Below are 13175 nucleotides of genomic sequence, written 5' to 3'. Positions count from 1 at the left end.
AATCATTCTATTTTTGCTGAATTAGTTTTCAGGTTTTGAGAGGTATGTATCAGATCACTTTGAAATTATTTGATTTTTTGTTCTGAGCTTCTTCAGATAGTCAAGGTTGAAATTGTTCTAAGCTGAAATAGTTTTAACATGGATATAATATGGAGCAGAGGTAGCCAAGAAATATCTTATCATCATCTGGTGTGCAAAAGCTTTCTATGTGCAGATGGAAATGCTATAGCAAAGCATTCAGTAATACCCAAACTTCTTCCCTGGGGCACCAATTTCTGGCTACATCTGATGGGGCTGAATTTCACAAATATTAACTTCCTCAGGCTAAAGCAAGCACTGGCATATTCTCTCAGTCTGGATGAAACAAGTTCTGCTAGGAGAGTAAATTACAGCACCTGAGGTCTGCCCTCTGAAAAGCCTATTCTTCTTCATCACCTCCAGAGGCAGCCCCAGGGATAACTGGCCTCACTGAGCTACCAGTTCCTCTTTGTGAAAATTTTCTCTTTCCCCTTGATTTTCTTCTCCTTCTTTTTCCTGAGCTATTACCTGCCTTTGCCACCAACAATTTGATCAGCTACCAAACTGCTATCATCTGTCACAAGTTTTTATTGATCCATCTTCTGGAGAATTTTAACAAATAAGTTATTTAAGTTATTTTGGGAATTGCTCTGGTTTTTTGTGAAAAAGAAAAGGTGATGGTGAGCCGATCTCCCTCATGATCTCTTTAACTGCAGAAGGCAAGAATGTCTGAACGTGGCTTTGTCTTCCCCTACAGTTTTCAGGTTAGCCATAGATAAAGATGTCAGAGTTTTGTCTGAGGTTTTCAGAAACCTGAAGCAGGTAGGGGGGCCATTTTAGCTGCTTGAAGCAAATAACATGGCTGTTGATCAGGTATTTCCAGGCCCTATGGGTTAGAATAGCTACCTATATTAAAATTGTTATAAATAATAATGAGCTATATTTATAAGTAAATATACATTGAATCTAAGTTTAAATTTGTAATGCTTCATTAACATATTTATCAGAAGCTTACTAGAGCATTAAATACCATTGCATTTTAAAGTAGATATAATTCAATTTTTGCTAGTAGCTTGAAGCATAAGTTGGGAACTCGTCATATTGAATGCCATGTACACTTGTTCTTTTTAATTTGTGCTTGTCACTTGATCTGTTTCTGAGTTTTCTTCCTTGTATTTAGGAGAAAAACTGTGGTGTGAGGGGGAAGGACATTTGTCATAGAATGTAGCAGATTAAATTAATGCTTTTGAAATATTTTCAGAGCTGTAACAAACATGTATTTGGTAATGTCATAATAAGTCTAATTAGTGCTCTTACTTTTACTTCTTCTACACAGCTAAAACTGCACCGAGATCTCCCGATCGACGTACAAGCCGAGGTATCCATTCTCAGACAGGCTCTTTCTCTGCTCCAGCTTTGGCTGCAAGTAAGGAAAACCTCCCAGTGCTTAACACTAGGATTATCTGCCCAGGTAATTATGATTTTGAAATCTGTTGTTCTTTACACTACTTTAATATTGCCTTCTGTTCCCCTGCTTGCTGTCAAATAAAGATTTTTACTTCATGCCAAGAACCCTAAATTTCTTTGAACTGACACATCTTTGTGTTCTATCATATAGTAGGAAATGCAAAATAATGTAGAAGGTTCCTGATCATTTGGCACAACACCAGATGTAGCAGAAGTGTTGCATTTGATTCTGGAGGATGGAAAATTAAATTCAAGATCTTAGAATCATAGAATCACAGAGTGGTTTGGGTTGGAAGTGACCTCTAAAGATCATCTAGTTCAACCCTCTGTCATGGGCAAGGACATCTGTCACTAGATCAGGTTGCTCAAAGCCCCATTCAACCTGACCTTGGACACTTCCAATGATGGGGCATCCACAAGTTCTTTCGGCAACCTGTTCCAGTGTCTCCCACCCTCATAATGAATGTCTAATATAAACCTACCTTATTTGAGTTGAAATCCATTGCTCCTTGTCCTGTCACTACAGGCTCTCACGAAAAATGTCTCAATCTTTTTATAGGCCCCCTTTATATTTTGAAAAGCCACAATAAGGTGTCCCCAGAGCCTTCTCTTCTCTAGGCTGAGCAACCCCTAAAAACCAGGACAGTCTCTCAGCTTTTCTCCATTGGAGAGGTGTTCCAACCCTCTGACCATTTTCGTGGTCCTTCTCTGGACCTGCTCTGACAGGTCCATGTCTTGTGCTGAGGACTGCAGAGCTGGACACAGTACTCCAGGTGGGGTCTCACCAGAGCAGAGTAGAGGGGCAGAATCACCTCGCTCGACCTGCTGGCCACGCTTCTCTTGATGCAGCTCAGGATACAGTTGGCCTTCTGGGCTGCGAGTGCACATCATTGGCTCATGTCCAGCTTTTCATCTGCCAGCACCCCCAAGTCCTTCTATTGTTCATCCTAATCAATAGAGGCTATGAATGGGCTGAAGGACAGAGCCACATAAAGCTCAACCCTCTGAATAAGAGATGCCTGTAGATACTTCTCTGGAGGCAGATAACTGAACCTACACAAAGCTGCTGTGCAGTAAAAAGTTGTAAAAAAAAAATCTCTTCTTACTAAATGCAATTAACAGTTGAAAAAAATCTGTTCTTATCCAGATGCAGTTAATACAATAGGGCACCAGTAAAACATTGTTTTAATTAACTTCTGTAGTATAGTTAGAACATAATGGATCTGTGCTTACATTTTTCTTTAGGTCAATTTAAGTGAAAGCTTTTAGAAAGTACTTTTCTTTGTTTACATGCATTACACAGCGTTTTGTAGAGTAGCATCAATGTTAGCAAGGTAGGCATGGGAAGGCTGTGATCTTTCCACAAATTAAATTAAGTTAAACTATAACTCTACCAGTTGTAAAAATGATAAGGATATTGCTTAGGAATATTTTGAAAGGAAAGGACCAAAAGAAAATCATGGACAATTTGGAGATGAAGATTAAACTAAATAAAAATAAATAGTAGCCTTTTAGGATGTTAGGTCACCCACTTGGTTACTATGCCAGCCAGTGAGTGTTGGCCTGAAATCCTAATTTTTTTTATTTTATTTTTTTTTCTTTCTCAATGGTGACAGCTAGTCAGCCACTGTACAGCAGCATAGCTGCCTTTCTGCTCAAGAGAGCCAGAGACCTGAAAAGATAACCAATGTAGGTAAAAAATGAGATAGAAACACAATCATTCCTTATACAGACTTAATGAACTTTGTCTTTCAGTATGTGGCTTATATTATGACAATATAAGTTTCTCTGTTTATCAAATATGAATTGGTTTTTGTTATTTTTTTCTGTTTTTTTTTTTTTTAATCAGGTTTGAGGGCTGGTCTAGCTGCTTCTATTGCAGGAAGTTCAATTATTAGTAAAATGTTGCTAGCAAACATCGATCCATTTGGTGCTACGCCGTTCATTGACCCGGATCCAGATTCCCTGTAAGAAATTTTTTTTTCCAAATTTACTGTTTTGCTTTAGTTTGCTTTTCTTAAGCTTTTTTTTTTTTTTTAACCTTTTTGTAATTTTTTTTCTCATTGTGAAATTCTTGTTTGCTATCATTTGGCAGCAGATGTCAAGGTCTGAAGACAGGTTGGATCATGCTGTTTTAGTTAGGAGTAGTAGAAAAGTGTCTTGCAGCAGCAGAATTAAAAGGAGACATTTGCTCATTTAACCCTTGCCTACTGGCTCTGGGAGGAGGAGGCCAGCAGTCCCTCAGGGCTGGGTTTTCCTCCCCAAACCGCTGGTCTGAACACAAGCTCAGCAGCCAGCAAGATGTTGAAGCAAGTCTGAGTACTTTATATTGGAGGAAGAAGAGTGTTCTCCTAAGGACTGGAACAGTGAAATGGAAGTTTTATGTACTAAGCTGTCTCTGCTTCCCAGAAATGGGTGTAGGATTGGCAGAGACTTATGGATGGTATCTGGCTTGTGGGCCACGGCTCCCCTAAAATAAAGCACTGCTGTGCCAGCAGCATCAGCCACACATCTAGCACCAGCATGCCTAAACGCAGCCTGGGTGCTTGGCCTGGAGTCGTGCTGCTCTCTCAGAGCCATGCCCAGGGCAACTCTTTCCTCATACCTCACTGTTATTTTGGGTATGGTGGAGATAGTGCTGGATGGGGATGCAGTACAGTTTCTTCTTTGCCCTGCACTTGCAAGTAACCTGCACTTTGCAAAGGACCTAGCAGCCAGTCTGTCTCTTTGACTGCTGTTTAGTTTCCTTGGGAGATTCAGAGGAGACATCTCTTGACGTCTCTTGGTTGATACACCTGTTCTGAGACCAACCACAGTCTTGGTCAAAGCTCTGTGTATCCAAGTACTGTACAAATGTACACCTAATTATCTCTTTTCTTGTAACAGGGAGGGATATTCAGAAAAATGTGTCATGAACAACTACTTTGGAATTGGGTTAGATGCAAAAATTTCACTAGAATTTAATAACAAGCGAGAAGAACACCCTGAAAAGTGCAGGTAATATAATTGTCAATGACAGAGCCAAGACATTGACATTATTTTGTTTCCCTTATCTCTTTATTTTAATTTCTTAACGTTTTTCTCATCCTACAAATACAAGATGTAAAAATGTGTGTATTTCAATATGTGAAACTTGCTTTACCTGTTTTCAGAAGTCGGACGAAAAACATGATGTGGTATGGAGTTCTTGGCACAAAAGAGCTACTGCAGAGAACGTACAAGAACTTAGAACAAAAAGTTCAACTTGAGGTAAATTTTATTTATGGGTGGAATGAATATTTTTGCTTCTGCAACGTGTAGTGAATAATTTGGGCTTCCTCTTGAAACCTCTTAGAGTTCTTGTGTCAACCCAAGCTGGTCTCAAAGGGACCCCGTGAAAACGCTATGTAAGAGGTGGTTCCCCAGGTGATTTCTTGGAGTAAAACGTCAGTGCCTGAATATCCCAAAATACCTGGTATAATATTTCCTGTAATTACTGTGGGGTTTTTTTTCAAAAATTTTCTTGCATATATAATATATAAAGGGTATAATTCTTAGTGTTCACTGCATCAGAGATGGAGACCAGTTTTTAAGGACAATAAGAGAAATGAACATGCACTAAACTGAAGGAAAGAGATAAGAAGCTTTAATCCCTTAGGTTCATTTTAAACTATCTGAAAGCTTGATTACACATCTAGAGAGAGCACACAGATGTTCTTAGTCAAAAATTCCTGACAGAAGAGGGGAAGTTCTAAATGTGCATCCCAAGAAGCCCAGCTACACCAGTAGAGACCTTCACTTATGTGATTGAGACTGCCATACAAAAGAAGCAAGGTATTATCACAGCAACAACAAATGCAGTATAAATTATCTAAAGATGGTTATTTTTTTTCTTTTAAGTTCTAATGCCAAAACTAAGTCTTCTTCATGTTACTGGGAACTTAAAAGAGATACAAATGATACCAAATGGAAAAAAGGACTATGGCATGGTTACAGGTTTTTTTCACCCAAAGAATATCTAGGTTGGATTTTGACCAAGAACATACATAATTTCTCTTTTTACTTCATGGTAACCATTTCATAGGAAGGTTCATGATATTTATATGAAGATAACTTGCTAAGTTGAAAGAATAATTTTAAGTTACTGGAACTCTTTCTCACTCCTCTGAGATTTAGGGTGATTTTATCTGGTAGCAGCAGATTGCTGTTTTCAAAGAACTGAGTAATTATCAAGGAATTATGCAGGAGTTAGTGAATATAATGACAGGAAAGAACATTATGTATGCTGCAGATATAATTCTAATTTAAGGATCTTTTGAATAAAATTCGAATAAGATTCAAATAAGATTCAATAAGGCATTCAAATGTGACCTTTTTGTAATTATTTTTGAATATTTCTGGAAGTAAACCAGCAAGTAGAATTTTCATATTTAGTATTGCTTTGCATAATATTAGTCTTATGCTAATATGTGTGATGAGATGCATGGCACTGGAAAATTAAAAATAGCAATTTCAAGAATTGGAGGCAGACCTCTACTATAATACAAATGGCTGTGCAGCATCTATTAATATCACAGCATATTTTGGATACTGTCACATTTTGATTAAAATGTTAAATTCTGTCTTGTTGCTGAAATTAAATCATAAAAAGAGAGCATTAAGCACATTCTGTAAATAATTTTTCATCTGTCCTCCGAATAAAATTGGTACAGATTTTCTCCTTACTTCCTGAGGATTTCTATTTCATTTGTATAATTTTAAGGTTCTTTTGTGGGACTGGTAACTTGAGGTAATCTAGCAATCTTCTTCAAAGGCAACTTTACCTGCAAATTCATGATTCCCAAAGTGACACCTGAATCCAGCATTTATGACCTTTGATTTCCAACTTCAAATCCACACTTGTGGCACTGCTGCAGGACTGCACTTTTGATTCCCAGTTGAATGGTTTGGGATCACAGAGGTCACCTCTGCAGACAGTGGTACTGCTGTCAGTGAAAGGTGATTTCACTGAAGTCTGCAAATTTACTCTTGGCCATAAGTAGGGTAAGACTGACCTATGTCATCCCATGATCGTGTTGAGTAGGACCTGAAGATCATGTTGAGTTGCTTATGGGTTTTGGAAGATAAAGAGGTAAGAAAGAGGGAATAAATGGTCAGTCATAGGAGCAATCTCTTACCTGCGAAGTCAACAACTCCTAGCCATGGCCAGGATAGCAGCTGTGGGGTCAGTCCTAGATTTGCCTTTGCAATTTTGGGAGGAAAGTGAGCTATTTTTACAGAAAAGCAAGTATACAAGTGCCAACAACACTTACATTTAACTACATATTTGTGGCTATGCCAGAAATATTCTTGGAATTTATTTTTTTTTTTCCCCTGCTTAATAGACTCAACCAAATGTGAAATTGTAAAAATGTTTCTTTGAAGAGTCATGGCACACCTCTGCTGTAGATACTAGTGTTTTTTCAGCTTGCAAAAATTGGTGCTATGATAGGGGAAGAGGGGTTTGTATTAAGAGATGCTTCACAGCATGGAGGGAAGTATCTTGTGTCAAACCTATTAATGACTCTGTCTTCCCCTGCCACTCTGTTGAAGCTTCATGTGTTGAAAATGGCTGATTACTTTTATCACATTATTTATATACTGAATGAACTTTTATCCATTACAGTGTGACGGACAGTACATCCCCCTTCCAAGTCTGCAGGGCATAGCTGTGCTAAACATTCCCAGCTATGCTGGTGGGACTAATTTCTGGGGTGGAACCAAAGAAGATGATGTGAGTAACATTAAAGAGAAGAAACCTTCTGGGCGAAACCAGCACTAAGTACCATGAACTGCTCTTCTCGTTTAATCTTAATAGTAGTAATGTATAGTTTGGATAGCAATTCTTATTCAAGGAGACCGTTTCAATTTAAACTGCATTGTGGCATTGATTTTTCTATTGAAAATATATTCCACGATTTTTCACTGTCTGTTGCCTTCTGTTGTGTCCATTCCAGGAAAATGTTCATAATTAGGCTTAGTGGGGTTTTTTTTAAATGGCTCTATGACGTTTTTAGAAACTAATTTTATAAACAGAGACACAAATAGTTTCTCTCTATATTGTTTTACAAACTCCTGTAAATAAGGTTTCTCAAACCAGAGATGCCTCTGTTTCCTATATTCTAACAATAAGCAAGGTGGACAAGGATAATCACTCACAGTTTATACCTGAATCTCTATATTGTTTTACAAACTCCTGTAAATAGGGTTTCTCAAACCAGAGATGCCTCTGTTTTCCTCCTGTTCTTCAAACAGCTTTCGCCCAAGGGATTGTGATTTGGAAAATGAGAACTGATGCATTTAGTGACTGATAATTTAGTGGGGGTAGTAATCTGGTTTTTGAATACTATTTTCAATGAGCTTCTAAAATATTTTAAGATACCTTTTTTCCCCTTCTTCCTCGCATCTCTGAAGAAACGTTACACTATATGGATACCTAAATGTCTTACAACTTGGAGCAGTCTTATTGCTGCCATCCACTTCATGCACAGTGCAACAATTGTAATTGCTACCAGATTATTCTGCTTCTGCCTGTCCTGATTTAGTGTGTATGAGGTCTGCATCAACTAAAACTGTAGTTGCAAATTAGTCTGTGATTTTAATATAGACAATCCAGGATTTTTTTTGCCAAAATGCTTTTGGTTTCTCATCAGTTATTATCCTTTGCTTTTAGATATATATATATAGATATATATAGATAGATAGATATATACACACATATACATTAAAGTCACAAAAATATATAAACATGTTTCAATATTCTTTTCTTATTTTTGGTACGTGTCAGAGGATGGCTGTTGTGTTTATATTTGGCTGTAGATATCTAAAGTTTTTATATACTCCATGTTCATATTCATAACTTGAAAGCATCTCTAACATCCCCTTCAAGAGTTTACTTTTCTCCCAGGACTGCCTCACTGAGGGAGAAGATCTGTCCTAGCTGTCATGCTGGGATACAGCAAATGTGTGTGTCTTGGAGCAGTTTTACTGATACTCTTAGTCTTCTGGTGGTCAGATGTGCCAGCAAAGTGACATGTTTGTTCTGGACAGAGTTAGGAGCATAATTTGCTGCTTTAGTGCAGTCTTGAGTGACTGATCATTAGAGGTGGTGGTGGTGGTCTGGAGTGCTGCTAGTTCTGCTTCTCTGGACAAAAGAAAGATGTCGCCTCGACAGCTGTGACTATTCCTGAAACATTATTGGTGAGCCAAGCAGGGCAGCTGCACACCAACTGACTTGTGGGAGGCTTGTTTAGCCATGCTTTTTTGGAGTCCAGAAGGCAGCCTGGAAACATGACCTGCAACAGGAAAGGAGGGAATTGTTTCTTGAACGTTGTTCTGTGGAGATTTGGTTGCATTTATTAAAAAAAAAAAAAAATCTGTTTGGTTTTCAGTACAGATATGTTTTACTGGTGGAGACACACAGCAGACTGGATTGTGGTTTGCCCTTTGTTTTGCTAAAATGGAAGCAAAAAATAAATGACATTTTACAACTACTTTTTCTTAACCCATGCAGAACTAGCCCTGTAGATGTCAGTTATTCTTGTTAAAGCTGGATCAAGGACTTTCCAGACTTTTTACCTTAGAATAATAGAATTAACATCTTTACTCTTTTCAAGACATTCACATCCCTATGTTCCATAGAAATTGGAATAATTCAGATGGAGAAACCTTTTGCTTCAAAACACTCTAGACCCAGTAAAATTGGACTTTCATTCTTTGATACTTATCTACTCATGACCTATCTGTGCAATCCTGGGATGCTCTGAAGGGAAGTGCCACCAGAATGTGACACTAAACTATGGCAACAAGGCTGTGCAGCCCTTTCCCTGAGAAGCCCTCCTCAGCCTCCTGGCCAAAGTTACTGCTCACTGCACTGGCGTGAAAGCTCCTGCTGGCTTGGTGGGCAGCAAGAGCTGCCCAAAGTCCCTCACCCTGATCGCCATCCTCTCGTTCCCTGAGCCATTGCTGCAGATACTGTCTGGATTACACAGTCCTGGATCTGCACCTTCTTATTCTTCACCTCCAGGAAAGTCCTCTATCAGGGGACAGGACCCAACTACTTGTGGCTTTTGAGCTCATTTCAGGAATTTTCTCTGGTCTGTTATCAGGTTTCTCTGATGGAGCTTACACTGCCCAAGGTGTCAACTGAGTACGTCTCAGAGAGGTGATCTCTCTACCAATTAAGCTCTTACTGGAGTGATTTCTCCTGATGATTTTTCTCCCTCGTTGCTCCCTATTGCATATCGGGATGAAAAGGTCAAGCTTCAGGTGACCTTAGTATGGTGTCTCCTGCCAGATCCAGTTGAACTCCAGCCCAAGACTTGTCCTGTGGCATGGCTGAATTCCCCTGCAGGACACCAGGTGGCAATGGCACACGCGAGTCTTCCTGTGCTTTGTGGAAACTCACGACAATTCAACATCTTGGCTGGATCAGGACATTTGTTCCATACAGAAGTGATTTTCATATTTATAGTGGATAATTGTATACAGCACAAACAAGATTCTCTTCAGTATGAAAGCTGTGCTTGACAAATCCGAGCGTGGACTCAGATGTTGATTTCCAGAGAATTCAGAATATAAGAAGATAAGCACTTTTGAGAAAAAAGACACCATTACTCCTCTTAACTTCAAGAACCTCTTAGATATTAAATACCAAGCAGAGATTTGAATTGGCCTTTCATCTTGCCTTGAAAAACATTTCTTAGTCTGCATGCTGAAACATGCCATCCTTCCTATATAGGGATATAACTCCTCATTCAGATATTTGAAATGCTATTAGCATTGCTGTTTGAAAATATTTGCCTACTCTCTATGTTATCTCACTCCTATGACTTTTAAAAGACAGTGTAGTTATTCTACAGTACATAAATTAGAGCATTTAAACGTCAAATCTGTAAATGGATCTGTGTTTCATTGAACATGTAATCAGAGCACTAGATTTACCATCAAAACTGGAATATTGTATTTTCCTTTCAGATATTTGGGGCTCCATCATTTGATGATAAAATCTTAGAAGTTGTTGCGGTATTTGGCAGCATGCAGATGGCAGTTTCAAGAGTCATCAAACTGCAGCACCACAGGATAGCTCAGGTTTGTTTCATACTTGAAAGCACACAACATGGTTGGCAGCAATTTGGGACGCTGGCAAGTAGCGGTACTCTTGATGACCACCACCCTGTACATTAATAAAGTGCTGACATTGTTTTAATTTTAACGGGTAACAAATTGTCTTCAATGACGAATGAAGTATAAAAGTGCTTCATCCTTGAGACAGTCCTGGAGGGAAGCCACAGCTCCTAGTAATCAACATATTTCAGGTGGCCCATCAGTTTCATTAGTATTTATTGCTCTGTAAAATAACGTGTTTGTTCTTTTCCAGTGTCGGTCAGTAAAGATCACCATACTTGGTGATGAAGGGGTTCCAGTGCAAGTCGATGGAGAGGCATGGATCCAGCCCCCGGGTGTTATTAAAATCATACATAAAAACAGAGCTCAGATGCTAACACGAGACAGAGTATGTTGCAGAAAATGTGTTATGAGATACCATTACTAAGATTGGTTCCTGTCATAATTTAATTCCATTATAACATGAACAAAACAGTGCTTATAAAAATATTTTATAACTGTGTATATAATTTATATGATTGCTTACAGTTGCATAATTTCTATAATAAGCCTGCTAGAGAATTGTTATTTTGTGTGACAGTTCTTTGTTAGCTTTATCAGTTTTATTAGTGCTATTCCTGTATTCTTATTAATATATAGTAAGAAGAAGAATGGTCAAATTTTTTTGTCTTTTTTTCTCTCTTTCTTCTCTTCCACTCTCTCCCCCTCCCCTCTCTCTCTTCCCTCCCTCCCTCTCTTTCTCTCTCTTTCTTTCCCCCTCTCTTTCTTTCCCCCTCTCTTTCTTTCCCCCTCTCTTCTCCTCCTTCTCATTCATCTCTTCCTTGGAGAACCTTGTCAGAAAGCCACTGGAGAGTTCACACTTTTCTAGGATTACTGTGTGATCCCCCTCTCTTTCTTTCCCCCTCTCTTTCTTTCCCCCTCTCTTTCTTTCCCCCTCTCTTTCTTTCCCCCTCTCTTTCTTTCCCCCTCTCTTTCTTTCCCCCTCTCTTTCTTTCCCCCTCTCTTTCTTTCCCCCTCTCTTTCTTTCCCCCTCTCTTTCTTTCCCCCTCTCTTTCTTTCCCCCTCTCTTTCTTTCCCCCTCTCTTTCTTTCCCCCTCTCTTCTCCTCCTTCTCATTCATCTCTTCCTTGGAGAACCTTGTCAGAAAGCCACTGGAGAGTTCACACTTTTCTAGGATTACTGTGTGAAAGGTGTAACTGCCCCTCAGTTCTCCATCCACTAACTGGATGGCAAATTTAGGGTGCAGTTAATGACATTTGAACTATAGTTTAGTAAATTTTGACACCATTTTTTAGGTTTGAGTCTTGTATTGCTTTCAAATTTGGATCTTAGTATCCATGCTTGTATTATCACTGTCTTTGTGTTTTGAAAGATGTTTACTGAGGATAAAAGAGGGAGAAGGAAAAAGTGAGCTTTCAGAAGTGACTTATTCTCTATACTGAGTTTTTAAAAAATTAAATTTAATGTCATTATTTATAGAGCTTGTATTATTTATATAAAATTAAAAGGAAATTTAAAAGTTATTTGTTAAATTAATTTTAATTAAAATAGTATAAAAATTAAAAATTATATGAAATTAAATTTTAAAATTAATAAGAATACTCCAAGTGCTGTGAACTGAATGTATATTTCATTTTGATTAGGCCTTTGAAAACACCCTGAAGTCTTGGGAAGACAAACAGAAGTATGATTCCTGTAAACCTGTCATTCGATCTCCCTTGTACCCTCAGCAGGCTGTTGAGTTGGCTACAGACGAAGAAGTTGCACAGATCCAACTGTGCTCACAAGCTGCAGAAGAACTTATTACCAGGTAGAACAAAATTAATAAGTTTGCATTGGAAACCTAGACAGCAGGACTAAATTCATGCAAATGCATACATAGACTTAGGCATGTGTATTCTCTCTGGTTTTTGATTAATGTTTAGTTGCTACTTTATCAGTTTTTTTATTTTATTTTTGAAATTTAATTTAATTTTATGTTATTTTATTTTTAATACTTGTTTATGTATGTTTTATTTATTTCTGTAATTTTATTTTTGTATATTTCTGGATATTTTTTCATGTGAAAAATGACTTTCTGAAGGAGCAGGGGAAATGGAAAATTGAAAAGCTTCTTTGCAGAGATGTTTTTGATTGAAACTTCTCATTTAATGCAAAAGCAAAAATGTATTTATTGAAAAAAAAAAAAAAACCCCTTAAAAGTTAACTTTAGAAGCCAACAGTGTAGATGTATCCATCTGACCTTAACTTCTCCTGACCTTATTTCTCCTTAAAGCCTTGTTACTCACATTTTTAAAAAGATGAGCACTTTTCAAAGAATCACAGAGTGGTTGAGGTTGGAAGGGACCTCTGAAGGTCATCTAGGCCAACCACTCGGCTCAAGCAGGGACTCCCAGAGCACATGAACCAGGATTTTGTCCAGATGGTTTTTTAATATCTCCAGGGAGGGAGATTCCACAACCTCTCTGGGCAGCCTGTTCCGGTGCTCAGTCACCCTCACAGTGAAATTCTTCCTTTATTCAGGTGGAACTTCCTATGCTGCAGTTT

General features: G+C 38.3%; 1 protein-coding gene across 1 annotated transcript in view; it reads left to right on the top strand.

Moving 5' to 3' along the window:
- LOC104517553 (diacylglycerol kinase eta) overlaps positions 1-12442 on the top strand; it is a 56298-nt gene extending 43856 nt beyond the window's left edge. Inside the window, exons 16-23 of the mRNA XM_010177663.1 lie at positions 1355-1489; positions 3335-3452; positions 4372-4482; positions 4638-4734; positions 7130-7237; positions 10480-10593; positions 10883-11017; positions 12272-12442. Coding sequence (XP_010175965.1) covers positions 1355-1489; positions 3335-3452; positions 4372-4482; positions 4638-4734; positions 7130-7237; positions 10480-10593; positions 10883-11017; positions 12272-12442 — 989 coding nt within the window. The remainder of the gene's footprint in view (positions 1-1354; positions 1490-3334; positions 3453-4371; positions 4483-4637; positions 4735-7129; positions 7238-10479; positions 10594-10882; positions 11018-12271) is intronic.
- Positions 12443-13175: the final 733 nt, after the last annotated feature.

This window comes from Antrostomus carolinensis, unplaced genomic scaffold, assembly GCF_000700745.2.
Source record: "Antrostomus carolinensis isolate BGI_N321 unplaced genomic scaffold, ASM70074v2 scaffold2251, whole genome shotgun sequence".
Classification (NCBI taxonomy): Eukaryota; Metazoa; Chordata; class Aves; order Caprimulgiformes; family Caprimulgidae; genus Antrostomus; species Antrostomus carolinensis.
This window is presented reverse-complemented; position numbering and strand designations above follow the sequence as displayed.